We start from the raw sequence: 14,812 nt of genomic DNA, 5'->3' as shown, positions 1-14,812 counted from the left end.
TGGCGCCGCAGGCCAAGAGCGGCCCGCTCACTGCGTCTCTCCTCTCCCTCTCCCGCAGGAGGTTCTGGATGGAGCCAAGCGCCTGCTCCTCCGCTGCCTGTCAGAGGCCCCGCCCCTGTCCTCCGGGCAGCTGGCTCAGGTGAGTCCTGGCTCTCGCTCATGGCGCCGCCTGCTGTTGACCACTGCGCTCTGCTGCAGCTGCAGTCCTCGTGTCCCGACCCGGAGGTGGCCGCGGCGCTGTCTGCGCGGCTGGAGCCTGGAAGCCTGAGTCCAGAGATGGACTTCCTGTGAGGTCACACGCATGCGTGCACGGTACGTGGCGTCGCCCCCTGCAGAGCAGCTTCACTTCACACCTTTATTTACACCTGCTCCTGACAAACGCTCGACAACGTTGGAATAATTTACTAAAATACAAAAGTCCTTCCCTGCCGTGGACTCTCTGGCGCCCCCTGCTGGTGGCCGAGCCTCAGCACAGCAGGGCGGCCCGCCGTCATCTGTCCTGCTGGCTCAGCTGCGACGGCGGTGGCGGCTGGTGGATGAGCGGGTGCACCATGGACATGTGCACGTTGAGGTTGTGGGCCTTCTCGAAGCGCTTGCGGCACATGACGCAGGCGAACTCCAGGTCGGCCTCCGCCTTGTGTTTGGTCATGTGATACTTGAGGGACGCGCGCTGCCGACACTGGAAACCACAGACCTCACACCTGCGGGGACACGGAGGGGGGGTGTGAGGCGGCGGGGGGTGAGAGGGGTCCGGGCCGGACCTGGTCTGGTACTCACTGCAGGGGTTTGGCTCCCGAGTGTCTGAGCTGGTGCACCGACAGATGTTTCCTCTGCTTGAAGGTCTGGCCGCACTGGTCGCAGATGTAGTTCCTCTCCTCTGTGGAGACAGCCGTCAGTTGACCGCTGGGCTCTTCCTCTGAGTCATGTGACTGTGTGGTGCTGCTGCCACCGCCACACTGTGATGTGCGTCTACAAACAAGTCTGTTCAGGAGACCTGAGGTTCGCCCCTCCAGGGTGTCACCCACTGTTTAGATCGGTGCAGCGCAGAGCGGCGGATTTAGCAGCAGATTAAAAATAAAAACATGCATTCTCAAATAGTGGTGGACGTTCATTTGTGGTTCTGGAACAACAAGACAGGAGCTTTGCAAATGAGCTCGAGCTGGACCTGGAGGTCAGCCATGTTTGTTTACGTCTGCGCCATACAGTGTTCCGTGTTTTACTTCCCTCTATTCTACATTTCAACCATGGGAAGTTAGACATTCAGGATCCTTCACGTCCGAATCACAACCCAAGGCAGCAAGATTTGTGGGCATCGCACGTGACGTGACCTCAACAAGGAGGGACTGGAAAGAACGACAGCGCCTCGCAGAAGTGGCAGGATCACAACATCGCCATCTGCTGGAGGGACTGAGAAAGGTGTTCTCAACGTGGTGTTGGTGTTCAATGTCTTCCGGCTAGTGAGTCTCTCCAGTGTGTGGGCTCGTTTATCCTACTTTCAATTTTCAATTCTTCACAAAACACTATCCTTGTCTTGGGGACATTTGGCAGGTCCCCACAAAGTCGAGCCTGAATATGAGGGTTCAAACCTCAGAATAACTGGGTCTCAGTCTGGTCCACAGTTCTGGTGCAGGTGTTGAGGGGGAGAGGTCCCCACAAGGACAGAGCGAGTGTGTGTGTGTGTGTGTGTGTGTACCTGTGTGTATGAGCTTGAGGTGCCTCTGCAGGTAGCGGTCGATCATGAAGACCTTGTTGCAGCCGGGATGAGGGCAGGGTCGCTCCCTCACCTCCTCGTGATGCTCCCGGATGTGTTTCTGGTGGAGACACGTGTGTGTCAAGGTTCATCAAGCTTCACCGACACTACAGACTTCACTGCTGAGGCGCTGACCTTCAGACCCTCCGGTGCTTTGTAGACGGCCGTGCAGCCGGCGTAAGGACACTTGTAGATGTTGGGCAGCTCCTCCCTGACCACAGCGAGAACCTCGGTTACAACCCGGCTCCGGTTCCGCTCCGGACCGGACCGGCACCTCCGTCTCACCCTTTGGTCTTGAACTTCTTCTTCCAGCCGGGTTTGGGTCCGGGCTTCTTTCGGACTTTGGGCTCCTGCTGCGCCTTGGGCCGGGCGGTGGGACCGTTCCGGGACCTGCAGAGGTCCAGGCCTTTAGCTCAGCTCAGGTTTGGGGCTGGACTCCGGGCGGGACTCACCTCTTCTTTGGCGACGGCTCCGACTGCTCGGCGTCAGACCAGCTGACCAGATCCCCCCTGTCACACACGTCCTCCGACGCCGCTCTGCACACACACAAGATCAATGTTTTGTCAGGAATTGGTCCGCATGAGGCAGTATAAAAACACACACACACACTCCACTGACGAAGAGTGTGAGGACGATGAAGAGGAACTCACCGCTCCGAGAGGCTGCCGTCCACCTGCCGCTCGTCCAGTCGACCTGCAGTGACCTCAGCGGGGAAAACTGGAGACAAGAATCTCGGATCAGCTGGGGAGACTGAAGGCTCCAGGTCACATGACGTGTATGTTCTTGTACTGTTGTGAGAACCTACGTGAGTTTTAAATCAACAGAGTGAGGACAGTTTGGCAGGTCCCCACAAGGTTCAGCCTCATATTGAGGGTTCAAGCCTCAAAATAACTGGGTCTCAGTCCTGGTCCAGGTGAGTCATGTGTTCAGGGGGAGAGGCAGGGGAAAGGGTGATGGCCAGGAGAGGTCCTCACAAGGATAGTGAGACACGTGTGTGTGTGGAGGAGAGCCGTCGGCGGGACTCACCGTCTCTGGTGCTCCACAGGTCTGGGCTCAGCTCAGAGGCTGCAGCTGGACCGAACAGGGCGTCGCTCTCCGCTCCGGACTTTCCCTTCGTCCCCCCCTCCTCCTCCTCCTCCTCCTCCTCGGGCTCGGACCCCGCCCCCCCGCCGTCCTCCTGCCCGGCGGCTCGGCCGCTGGTCATCCAGAGGGGCGGCGGCGGCGGCGGCACGGAGCAGCGGGCATCCATGGTGTAGCAGTGTCCTTCCACGCAGCCCCAGACGGCCCTGACGGAGCCCAGGCAGCGGCCCTCCAGCACCTCCTTCAGGTTGGGGCAGTAGCGGCAGGCCTCGGCGTGGTGATGGGCCCAGGAGACCAGGCGGTGCAGACACTTGGAGTCGGAGGAGAAGCTGGGGGTCACCCGAGGACAGAAGGCCGCCGGGTCCGGGTCGGCCTCGCGAGGCGGCGTCCTGCTGGATCACAGACTCCGTCAACGCCTTCAGAAGGGGCGGAGCCAGCGTGGCGAGCTCACCTGCCGCCGCCCTCCGTCTCCACCAGGGGGAGGTTGACCCTCTGCAGGAAGCGCTTCAGGATGTTGTGGCACTTGTAGAACTTGGCGTGGCACTTCTTGCAGATGTAGTCGGACAGATGCGGGTCGCGGTCCAGCGGCACCCCCACCAGCTGCTGGAAGTCCGTGTGGAACAGCAGGTCCGACTGGACGGCGCCGTCCGACTCCTCGTCCGGGACGTCGGCCGGGTCCTCGGGCAGCGTGACGAAGGCGTGGCGCAGGCTCCGGGGGGAGAACCTGCCGTGACAGAGCCTGCAGACGGTGGCGGACACGCGACCTGTGGGGGGGCGGGACACGGGTCACCGGCGCAGAACCAGCCGCACGGCTTCACCACGACAGACACAGCGGGAAAATCCACGTCCGGGCTTCAACACATCTCATCCACCACACAAGTGTCTTTCACTCCACTGACGCTTAAACTGATGAATAAAGACTTAACATTCATGTAAAAGTACATTGAGACTTGAACCCAGAACCATCTAAGACACAGGCTCCAGGTCGGTTCTCCAGCTGTGGACCTCCTTCACGCACCTGTGGACCTTCTTCAGCTGACGCTGGTCCACAGTTCAGTTGATGTCAACAAGCTGCTGCTCGTGACAGGAGAAAACAGGGAGCAGAGTCTCTGATCAGAGGTCAACTGAGGTCAACTGCGGTCTCACTGAGGCCCGCTGACCTTCTGACCTCGTACAAGGAGACGGCGGTTCAAGCTCAAGCGACTCGAGGGAGCAAACGATGCGGCACCTGAAGGCGGCGGCCTCGCACGTGCTGACATCAGGAGGAAACGGACCCGGAGCCAGATCGGCAGGTGAACCCGCGTGTCAGAGCACCAGGCGCGGACTCACCCGAGGACTTGGACTTGCTCGGAGGAGCCGCAGCCTCCCGCGGACGCTCGCCGCTCCCGGGGCTCTCGCGCTCCTCTGCGGACGCTCTGGTCTGGCGGAGTCGCTTCCTCATCCTCAGCTCTGCTGCTGAAACACGACGGGTCCAGGATGAAAGAGGCAAACTCTCCGGGTGAGGCGCGTTTCACCCGAGGCTTCGCACTGGTGCGCGCGAGCTTCTCACGTCACGGTGGAAGACGCCGAGTGAACTGCCGCTTCGCTTAGCATGTGCTAGCTGGTTAGCTTCGGGCTGCTCGTAAAGCGGTGGAGGCGTTACCTTGGAGACGTCCCTCCGACCGAATCTTCAGCGGGCGGCCCGGTCCAGGTGGAATGAGGCTCGGAACCAGAGGGACGACTTTGGGCGGCTCCGACTCCGGACCTGGGGTTCAGCCGCCGATGTAAACATCAGAACCCGGAAGTAGAACAGGATGGGTCGCACTGCGGGCTATGTCGCCACCTGGCGGTCAAGACTGGTACTGCGACGTGACGTAAAGTGGCGCCCAAATCATCGAACGCATTAATTTAGGTTTAACGTAATTAGCGCAATTTTTGGACAATAATTATTTATACAATTATAAATAAATATCAATTATATATATATATATATATACACACATTTTGTATTTGTGTGACATTTATTTATTTTGGACAGATAGTTTTTGGAAACCTGGAGGCCTCAGACCGAAATGTCGTTGCCATTACACAGTGATATGTTTTTGTACAATGACAATAAAGAAAGTCGAAGTAATTCATGATAGAGAACAGATCGGCATCTTTACACGTGACGCTCGTGTTTGCACAGTTCTTTCGACTCCATCTAGCGGCGGACAATGTTGGTGCAACGAGTTCTTCTCAACGACAGGGAACGATCCAACCCAAATGAAACATGACGAAGGAGTGCAGCGTGGACCTTGTCATCTTTAATCATAACAGCCATGTACAGTGAGAGAGAGAAGACACTGGATAAACAACAGAAGGGTGAACAAATATATATATATATATAAAAAAGTAAATATTACAAGAGAAAACAAATCCATCCAAGCGTAGATATCTATGTGGATACAGGAAGTGTGAGCGCAGGAAGCTCTCGGGAGGAAGTGACGCAGTAACTGCAGGAAGAACGTATGTACACGACATCGTCATCGGAGGCGAAGCAGGGAGCAGCAGGCGCGCCTGTCCCGCCTCCGCCTCGTCTGGTACCGACAGGGAGAACTCGTCAGTATAGGAAAAGAAAACACACACACACGATATCGAAGTTTCCTCGGCGTCAAACTGGAAATGAACCGCTGCCTCGCTAGTCGAGTCCCAGCAGGCAGGTGGCGCTGTCATCCCGCCAGACGGAGAGGTTTAAAAATATACTTTTTTTATTGACTGAACGTCCTCAGAAACACGCCACGGACCACAGGACGTCACCTCTGGACAGATCCTCTCGTGTCAAACGGCCGACGCTCGCTGCAGCGGTCACACGCGCACACGCACGCGCGCGTCCAGCAGAACCGCACACGCCTGCAGACTTCACCAATGACTTTCAACGGGGAGATCAATTAAATTGCCTCATCTAAATGGAATAATGAGTTTTCAGAAAAGTTGGATGATCTGACATTCTAAACATCACGTAACCAGAAATGTCATCCAAAGTATTGTGGATTAAAATGGACTTTATTTTGAACTGCATTTTCCTGTCTCCTCCCAGAGTCCGGTCCAATAGTCTCTATGTTAATCTCAAACTGGGACCAAACACTGTCAACACCACGTCACACCAGGTAATCTGACTTCTTCAGTCAGATCTGATTTTTCGGTGTCATAATCCCTAATCCCACTCCCACAGCCACTTTCATTTTGTTTTCTCACTTCAATTTAAGACATGAATGTATGAAAAAACACTTAAGAACAAAGCATTAAACTAGTTTTGAAGGTTATTACAGTTCCGATGATCATGTCGCTCGACAACTTCAAGTGAATAAAATGCTATCAGTCTGGATTAAAGAGTCAAGAGAGCAGGCTCCTGTACTCAGGTGTGTAAACACATGGATTAGTCCATTTGGCCTCTGAAGTTTGAATCAGCAGGTTACACGAAGATGCTCCTTGGTTGAGATCAGACACTCATTTAATATCAACAATCATAAAAGGGTGACAGATTATCTGCGTAATCTGACCAGTGAGGTTTAAAAACAAAAGATGGCAGCGTGAGTTGTTTCTCTTTCTGACGTCAGGCCAAAGTTTCCAACACTGGAAAGACAGAATCATGATTTTCCCAGCAGGTAATCTGTGTTAATCTGGACTCTGCCTCACCCTCTGCCTGGTGTGACCACTCCACTCATCACAATGCTACAGTGAAATGGCACTGTGACCTGTAATCTGGAGTGTGTGTGTGTGTGTGGTCTCCAACCCCACTTGCATCTTCCCTCCTCACTTGCTCTCCTGCAGCCCCTCGCTCATATCCACTCTGGTGTCCTTTCCTCCGGCTCGGTAGAAAATAGAATTTCACAGGAACATGCGACATCTGAGGCGGCGAGGTCTCCTCTGACGTGTGCGCCGTTACGACTGGCATTAGTGTGTGTGAGTGTGTGTGTGTGTGTGTGTGTGAGTGTGTTCTGAGTGTGACGCGTCTGCGTCTCCTTAGAAGATCTTCCCCTTCTTCTTGTTCTTCTCCATCGTCCTGCAGACACACAAGCGACGCCACGTTAATCCCACCAGGTTAAGCCTCAATGTGAGGGTTCAAACTTCCAAATAACTGGGGGATTCTAACTGGGTTCCATTTTGGTTCAGAGTCCTGGTTCAGGTGAGCCATGTGTTTTGGATGGTTGGGTCCCCACAAGGCTAGAGATATGTGTGTGAGTGGGCTTGTTCATATGGCATTGTGGAGACCAATTCCTGACAACACACGATCCTTGTGTGGGGCCCTTATGTCTTTGTGGGGACCTTTTGCCGGTCCCCAGAGGTCCAAACCCCAATTTAAGGATGAAGATTTCAAAGTAACTGGGTGATTCTAACTGGGTTCAGTCTGGTTCAGAGTCCTGGTTCAGGTGAGCCTTGTGTTTTGGAAGGTGAGGTTTACGGGGAGAGAATGGGGAGAGGGTGATGGCAAGTCCCCACAGGGATAGTATGTGTGTGTGTGTGTGTGTGTGTGTGTGAGACTGACTTGGAGGCGTCCAGCTTCTGCTGCTCCAGTATTCTCTGCTGGGCCTCCCAGTTGGCCTTCTCGTCCTCAAACACTCGTCTCTTCTCCTCCAGCTCCTTGTACTGAGCCTCCAGGTTCCTCTTCATCTGCTCATGACGTCGCTCCAGCTGCAACAGTGGCACACGCTCCGTCAACACCAATCAGCAGAGACCACAGACCCCTCCCGACCCCCCGGCTCCCCTCACTCACCTCGGCCTCAGAGTCCTTCAGCTTCTGCTTCTTCTCCTTCACCTTCATCTCAAAGACCTGCTCCATCTCGGCCTCCATCTTCTTCATCTTCATCACATGCTCCCGTCGCTCCTCCTCCATCTGAGCCAGCGGACTCCTGTGGACCAATCACAGCGGGTCACTCGGGGGGAGTGGAGGCGGCGGCAGACTCGGGCTGGGGTCTTACTTGGTCAGCTGGCCCTTGGTCTTGGTGTTGTCCACGCCGTTGCAGGTGACGGCTGCCAGCTTCTTGCTGCGGTAGTTCTCGTAGTGAACGTTGTTGGTGACGTCCTTCAGGTCTTGCATGTGAGTCCTGCGCAGCAGAGGAGTGTCAGCGAGCGAGCGTGTGTGTGTGTGTGTGTGTGTGTGTGTGTGTGAGCAGCGGCGGTCCTCACCTGATCAACATGTTGCGCAGCACAGTGAAGTCGCAGTGTTCTCCGTTCTCCACTGAAACACACAGACACACACCATCATGACCCGCCCTGCAGCTTTAGCGGCGCGAGCTAACGTGGCTAACAGGTTAAGGCTCATGCGTTACTCCATTAGTGGTGATGATGTGAGACGTTCAGCGAGCAGCTTAGCGACTACAAGACCGTGATGGTGGAGAGAGCAGACGGCAGAGTCTGAGCCACTGCGACCTCCACGTCTGGGGAGGTCAGACTCAGACGAGCAGGTGCGGGATCTTCTGCACCGACCCCAGACCTCGGAGAAAACTCCTGTTTCACACTTCATTCATGGTCATTCTACTATTGAAATATCAAGAATTTAAAATCGGATCTTACGGACCATTTAAAAATACTTTTTTGTTCTTCCCAGATTTCTGTGCACGACCTTTCGGTGACCTTCAAATTCCCAGTTTGAATACAGTTATGTTTTAAAATCCATTTCCTTTCTGATCCTCCAGGTTTTGATCTGAATTATTTCGTCTTTCAAGATTCTTTTATCAACCGTGTGAAACTCAAACTCTTATTGAATGACTCTGACTGGGATCCGGTCAACTGACTCCGTCGAACCTGTTGTCTTCCCTCCTTTCTCTATGACCTCTGAGGGAGTCCCTCTGATCCCAGCCTCGGGGCAAACCTCCGAACCAACAGGTCCAACATGTCAGTGGGGCAAGGTGGCGCTCCCGCGACGGTCCCGAGGGCGAAGGCGAGCGGCGTTGACCTACCATTGATGAAACTTAAGCGCTCCGGCCCCTCCAAAGCCAGCCATTGACCTCCTGTCTCTTCTAGAGGAGGGAGCTCTGGCGGAGACGAGGGGTACGCTGTTTCAGTTAGGGTCCAAGCCCGGCTGGGCTACATCTGGGTCTGGACGTGCTGGGGTTCGGATTTGGCCCGGGTCAACACCTGCGTGTGTTCCAGGCGTCTGGCTACGGAGCACGGGAGTCGCAGAGGGAGCGGCTGGAGGCGGGGGGGTCACGTGAGGGTCTAACTCGAGCAGCTGGATGTCGGGGAGCTAAGCAGGGTCAGAGGTAAGAGGAGGAACAGTGGCTGTCTGCCTGAGCCGGGTCGGGATTAGTCTGTGATGAGTTCACAACATGGCCTTCCTCTCTAACATGCACCATGTCGGCCGTCTGATGGGGTGATGACATCACGCCGTGTTACATGAGGCGCCGCCGCGCTACCTCTCCCTCACATGACCTCTAGAAGCAGCGGGTTCCAGCCGTGGATCCCTGCCTTTGGTCCAGTGATGCTAGCTTAGCCGCCGCAACGGCCGGGGGTCACACAGGTTTAGGGGCGGAGGCAGCGAGCAGCACTGGAGCAGAGGCGGGGTCTCGGCAGTGAAGCGAATGTTTCTATCTCATGACGACATCAGACCTGGACCACAACCCCCAGAGACCCCAGAGACCCTGAGCTGACTCTGGTCAAACATCCGGTTTACTGAGTTTACACCTAGACTACAGCTTCGTCTTCCTAAACAGATAAAAACTTGGATCATAGTTTCATTAGATTTTAATCTTCTGACAAGTAACTGACAAAATGTCAGCATAAATATGAATTCTAACTTTGAATAAAATGATAATGAACTAAACAAAAAGATCTCAATGAACTTTAATATACGTTTTATAAAAATGGTTAAAAAAAGTCTAATAATAGATAACTTCTGAAAAATACACAACCAATAAACCAATAAAGAAATAGAAACGTAATGAAAAATAAGTTGAACAAATAAAATAATTGGAAATAAACCACATTTTTAAACATGACATGGAAAATAAAGGTTGTAACTTGGCTCATCTTGTTTTGTAGAATGGACTTGGCAATGATGAAAGAAGTCTATGACACAGTAAGTGGGTCGGCATTTACACCGCTGCCGGTCGCTAACTCTGAGTGGAGCCCAAGTCTGATGGAGCACTGGTTCGACCATCAGCCTGATGATGAGACAGCACAGCAACAGAAAAGAGGGAGGAGTGAAGATGGAGAGACTCGGAGGGAGAAGAAGCTGGTGGAGAAGAGAGGAGGAGGAGGAAGAAATGAAAGAAGAAAGAGGGTTTGTTTACCAAAAATGCCCTCTGTCAGTCATGGAACAAGAGCAGACAGAGACAAAAAGAAAACGGAGAGAAAAGAAAGAATGACAAAGTGAAAGACTGATAAATGGTCAACCGTTTCTCTTTCAAAGATTCAGCTGGTCCACTGTCTGCAGCTGCTGGACCCCTGCTCTCCCAGAATCCTCAGCAGGAGTGGAGCCGAGTGGACCAGAGAGGAAGAGTCGTGAGGAGGACGAGCGGTTCTGACCTCTCGGAGCTCAGATCAAAGTGGAACTGAACCTGTTTCTAGTGGGCCTTGATGTTTCTCTCTGGAGGCCGTCGTGCAGCACCAAGTTAGAACATCGGTGTGAGGTCCATGCCTCTCATGCTTCGGATCAGAACCGTCAGATAAACTCAAGTCCGGATGGACAGAGAACGTACCTTCGGCCACGCCCCAGGGGTACTGACGACCTCTGACCTTCTTGCCATTGACCTCGATCACCACGTTGCTGCCGACCACCGCCAGCGGCATCTTCTCCTACAGAGACAGAGAAACCACGTCAAGCTCACGCGCTTCAGTGACCATGATATGAGTTCTCAAAAATACAAACAAAGAGAAATCCAAAAATATCAATGAGTAGATTGAAACTATAGCATACAGTAATGCACATAATATAGAAAAATATATCAGGTTTTATGGACTAAATATTATTATTAAACATGAAATATTTAAGAGACAGACATGAATTTAAAAAGAAACTGCATTGTATATAAAAATAATGAAACATATAAAGATATTTTTGTTAATTTAAAAAAGCAAAATAACAAATAGGGCACATTATTGAAGGTTAAAAAAGCACAACTTAGGAAACAAAACATCCAGACTTTTCTAAAAATGAATTAACAATCTAAACAAGTTTGAATCGATGCATCACAGTAGGTAGTAAACAGTGGCTGAGTTCAGACCAGAGGTCCCACAGGTTTGAAGCCACTGGGTCGGTTCTGACCCGAGGCGACTGGTCAATGAGCCCAACAAGTTTGGGCCAATCGGCTGTGAGCAGAAGTGGGACGCCCGCAGCGGGAGAGAGGAGCATGGACCAGAGGACGGAGCGACCTCTCGCTCGCGACACGCGTGTCCGACCCAGCTGGGGTCGATGCTCGACGCCGCCGGGAGGGTTCGCTACCTTGATCTTCCGGATGAGCTTGTTGTCCTCGTCGTCCTCCGTGTCTGGGAACTCGTAGATCTTGATCTTGTGCTCCTGGATTTCTTTCATAATCTGAGGAAGTCAGTGAGTGAGCGCAGCTCAGCAACGACACGGGCAGGTCTGATGACAGACAGGTCAGCAGCCGCACCTGCTTCTTGAAGAGCTGACACTCCTCCGGGGTCAGCGTGTCGGCCTTGGCGATCAGAGGGATGACGTTGACTTTGTCGTGGAGCCTCTTCATGAACTCGATGTCCAGCGGCTTCAACCTGAAGGGTCAGCAAGAGGTCAATGAGGTCAGCAGCGCACACACTCCAGCATCACAGGAACACTCACACACACGAACAGGAAGCTCAGAAACTCAGACCTTCATCGGACCTGCTGACCTGCAGCTCAAGGGGAACTTCTGCAATTCATCACTCATTCAGTAACTAACTTAGCAACATGTATGACAAAAGAAGGCGCAGTTCCACAGGTCACCCACTAGAGGGAGCCAAAAAAGCTCAGGAGACGACTGCGCTTATTTGAAGTGTGCGTGCGTGCGTCTCAGACGCGTGACGACCCCGGAGGAGATCATGTCACAATAAACATTGCCAAAGCGTATGTGACTTAGGTCAGCTCACTCACAGACAGGTTCCACAGATGCGTCACTCAAGTCAGCATTTTTAGGATTTCACAGTAATAACTATCTGTCAGCGGCTCCAGGCAGCTGGTCAGAGAGGATTTGCAAATCAAACCACATTCATGAGTGAAGCAGCGTGATACCACTGACGTCCCACTTCCAGAGGACAGCACTGGGGCCTCCACACCGGCGGACAAGGTGTGGCAAGTTTCAGTGAGGAAACTCTGAATCAGATGGTTTTCAGTCGCCAGGATTATTGCATTATTGCATATTTAAATATTAGAAACAACTTTGATGATGAATGATGGAATTTGACATACCATTTCTGACACAATGTGATTATTATGTATTATGTAATGATATTATTCCTACATTGTATACTTGGTATTTATATGATTTAAAAAAATGTATTTCACTTAATGAAAAAAGCCTATTTTCTCTCCACGTTAATGTTTTCTTTTTTCCTTTCCTTTTTTTTAATTTGCCATTAATTTTAAGTGGAAGTGCCAGTAAGATCAACAAGAGGATAATACTTCACTTCTGATGGTTAATTGTAAAGCTCACAGCTTCAGAAAACTAGGCAGTCACAAAACACTTTAATTCTAATGGGCTGGCAATACTTGGTGACAATAAAAAATAAAAGAATCATCTTGGTGTTATTAAATCAGAGGACTGAGGAGAGGAGAGAAGAGAAGAGAAGAGAAGAGAAGAGAAGAGAAGAGAAGAGAAGAGAAGAGAAGAGAAGAGAAGAGAAGAGAAGAGAAGAGAAGAGAAGAGAAGAGAAGAGAAGAGAAGAGAAGAGAAGAGAAGAGAAGAGAAGAGAAGAGAAGAGAAGAGAAGAGAAGAGAAGAGAAGAGAGAAGAGAAGAGAAGAGAAGAGAAGAGAAGAGAAGAGAGGAGAGGAGAGGAGAGGAGAGGAGAGGAGAGGAGAGGAGAGGAGAGGAGAGGAGAGGAGAGGAGAGGAGAGGAGGAGAAGAAAGGAGAGGAGAGGAGAGGAGAGGAGAGGAGAGGAGGAGAAGAAAGGAGAGGAGAGGAGAGGAGAGGAGAGGAGAGGAGAGGAGAAGGAGGAGACGAGAGGAGAAGAGAGGAAAGGAGATGGTGAGTCGCTGCTGTGGTTGGACGACTCACTGATGGAGGACAGAATGAGCAGAAATGAGGTTATATAAGAGTTGTAGGTCACCGCTAGTGAAGGGCTGCTTCCTACACACACACATTCTTCTCTCAGCTTCTTAGGACTATTTTAAGTTCTGAGCATTGCTGCCTTCAACATGGAGTACAATTAAAGCCATATTTGAAGGAATATGGATGAATGAAATACATGACAATTATTTTGACAATGTTTTGTTTGTATTTTGGTGGTGGCTGGGCATCATCGCCAGGCTTGTTTACAGCCGGACAGTAAACACGGCTGCTGCTATTTGCACTGCATTTTTTAATTCCTGCTCCCTCCGTCACAGTGTTTTGAGCAAGAATGGGCTCCAGTGTGCTGCATGTGGACCGTCTCAGCCAACTTATTCACTGTCACTGCGCAGAGAAGCGGCGCTGCTGAACACTGCCGACACTTAAAGGACTGCAGTCAGTAGTCAGTGAGTATATTAAACATGACCTCTGGATCACATGCTGTTTCCACTCCAGAGCTAGAATCAATCAACTAAAGATTTCTGCCTTTTAATTAGAATCTGAAGCCCATTAATGAGCCGATCGATCGATCGTCTGGCTCTAGACGCTGATGAGATTCAGACCCGGGTAAATCACAGTCGGTGGATCAACACACAGTGGATTACAGATGGAGCAGCTGGACGGAGCACCTACCCGTGTCCGGAGGGAGCGATGAAGTACAGACAGCAGTGGACCCGATTGTCGGGCATGGACCGGCGGTTGACCCGGGACTCGGCGTTCAGGAAGTCCTCACACTTGCTGTCGATGTAGTTGATGACAGGCTGCCAGCTGAGGCGAAGAACAGACCACGTCAGGAGGACGTTTTACAGGGCAGGAGAGGAAACAGGAAGTGGCTGACCAGTTGCTGTTGTCCACTGCATCCCCAAACCCTGGGGTGTCCACGATAGTGAGCGTCAGCTGGACTCCTCCTTCTTTGATCAGAACTTTGGACTGCTCCACCTGCAACACACACACAGAGACGACCGCTGATGCTCGGCCAGACCACAAGAGAGGTCAGCTTCCTGACCACAGTTGAAGTCACACCGCCTGCAGATCAACAGTTGTACTGCTGATTTTAGCATCAGACAGAAGATCAGTGGAGACTACAGTCAGACGAGAAGGGACCAAACAACTATGACATCATCACCAACATCACTCTCTGCAGGAAAGCGATGAGTCAGCATCAGGCTGAAGCACACAAGCCTGCTCGATCTGAGCACCTACAAACATCGGTCACAGTTCCCCCAAGGAGAAGGTCCCGGAAGGTCCATAAATGAGAATGTTCAGCAACAAAAGTGGTGTAGATGCTGGCGAATGTCTGTCCCCCACTCGCCGGCTGTAATTATGCGACGGTGCCCTCCCACTCAGGCCGCGATGATGCATCCTCACACTGTATCCTCACCCACTCACAGATTCTTGCTCTCTGGCGGCAGAGCCACTTTCCATCTTCAGTCAGAGTCCATTTGGAAGCCGTGCCTGTTTCCCTGGACCTCCAGTGGAGATCACGACACCAGGGCTGCTGACAGCAGCTCGGACGCCACATGCTGTAACACTTGGAGCGAAAAAGAATTCTGGATTCTGGATCCAGTTTCTAGTTATTTTGCTAACAGATAAACACTAGCAAAGACTCTGCCTTCTTGATGGAGGTAAATACATCACTAAGTGATTTATTATTTTATGGCCGCTGTCAACTTTGACGAGTCCCTTCACAAGTAAAGTGGAGGAGGTTACAACCAGACCGTGAGGCAGAGAACAACTTTGATTTGTTGGTCTGCAGTGCA

General features: G+C 51.9%; 2 protein-coding genes across 9 annotated transcripts in view; both read right to left on the bottom strand.

The window, feature by feature from the left end:
• Nucleotide 1: 1 nt before the first annotated feature.
• Nucleotides 2–4,705, bottom strand: znf276 (zinc finger protein 276). 5 transcript variants are annotated; one of them, XM_053886472.1, is made up of 11 exons: nucleotides 4,473–4,705; nucleotides 4,160–4,285; nucleotides 3,282–3,594; nucleotides 2,777–3,222; nucleotides 2,401–2,467; nucleotides 2,203–2,286; nucleotides 2,036–2,140; nucleotides 1,886–1,961; nucleotides 1,694–1,811; nucleotides 778–877; nucleotides 2–701 (listed from the first exon to the last, which is right to left on the bottom strand). In XM_053886472.1, the coding sequence occupies exons 2-11, from the start codon at nucleotides 4,269–4,271 to the stop codon at nucleotides 491–493; spliced, it is 1,632 nt and encodes a 543-aa protein (XP_053742447.1). In that variant the 5' UTR covers nucleotides 4,272–4,285; nucleotides 4,473–4,705; the 3' UTR covers nucleotides 2–490. The 5 variants fall into 5 exon arrangements, with proteins under 5 accessions (XP_053742447.1, XP_053742449.1, XP_053742450.1 ...); XM_053886474.1 differs by having other exon boundaries at nucleotides 4,160–4,282; XM_053886475.1 differs by lacking the exon at nucleotides 4,473–4,705 and adding an exon at nucleotides 4,380–4,394.
• Nucleotides 4,706–5,100: 395 nt separating this feature from the next.
• LOC128770416 (septin-7-like) overlaps nucleotides 5,101–14,812 on the bottom strand; it is a 28,500-nt gene continuing 18,788 nt past the window's right edge. For 2 of the 4 annotated variants that reach the window (XM_053884837.1, XM_053884838.1), the window contains exons 4-14: nucleotides 13,891–13,991; nucleotides 13,686–13,820; nucleotides 11,404–11,521; nucleotides 11,235–11,327; nucleotides 10,492–10,588; nucleotides 10,084–10,095; nucleotides 7,979–8,030; nucleotides 7,771–7,896; nucleotides 7,566–7,701; nucleotides 7,338–7,483; nucleotides 5,101–6,854 (exon numbers count right to left, since the gene is read on the bottom strand). In XM_053884837.1, coding sequence (XP_053740812.1) covers nucleotides 6,815–6,854; nucleotides 7,338–7,483; nucleotides 7,566–7,701; nucleotides 7,771–7,896; nucleotides 7,979–8,030; nucleotides 10,084–10,095; nucleotides 10,492–10,588; nucleotides 11,235–11,327; nucleotides 11,404–11,521; nucleotides 13,686–13,820; nucleotides 13,891–13,991 — 1,056 coding nt within the window. In that variant the 3' untranslated portion in view covers nucleotides 5,101–6,814. The remainder of the gene's footprint in view (nucleotides 6,855–7,337; nucleotides 7,484–7,565; nucleotides 7,702–7,770; nucleotides 7,897–7,978; nucleotides 8,031–10,083; nucleotides 10,096–10,491; nucleotides 10,589–11,234; nucleotides 11,328–11,403; nucleotides 11,522–13,685; nucleotides 13,821–13,890; nucleotides 13,992–14,812) is intronic. The other 2 variants (XM_053884839.1, XM_053884841.1) reach the window with 1 other exon arrangement.

The sequence above is a fragment of the Synchiropus splendidus genome, chromosome 14, assembly GCF_027744825.2.
Source record: "Synchiropus splendidus isolate RoL2022-P1 chromosome 14, RoL_Sspl_1.0, whole genome shotgun sequence".
Taxonomy (NCBI): Eukaryota; Metazoa; Chordata; class Actinopteri; order Syngnathiformes; family Callionymidae; genus Synchiropus; species Synchiropus splendidus.
The sequence above is the reverse complement of the archived record's forward strand: the minus strand, read 5'-3'. Positions and strand labels throughout refer to the sequence as shown.

What these genes read in the sequence shown, in the direction of transcription:
- znf276 (XM_053886473.1), bottom strand. Translation starts at nt 4,271, where the DNA reads ATGAGGAAGCGACTCCGCCAGACCAGAGCGTCCGCAGAGGAGCGCGAG. An exon ending in GAGCCGTCGCCAAAGAAGAG is followed by an intron (nt 2,141 to 2,202) that starts GTGAGTCCCGCC and finishes GGACCTCTGCAG; the next exon opens with GTCCCGGAACGGTCCCACCG. An exon ending in TCGGGAGCCAAACCCCTGCA is followed by an intron (nt 702 to 777) that starts GTGAGTACCAGA and finishes GTGTCCCCGCAG; the next exon opens with GTGTGAGGTCTGTGGTTTCC.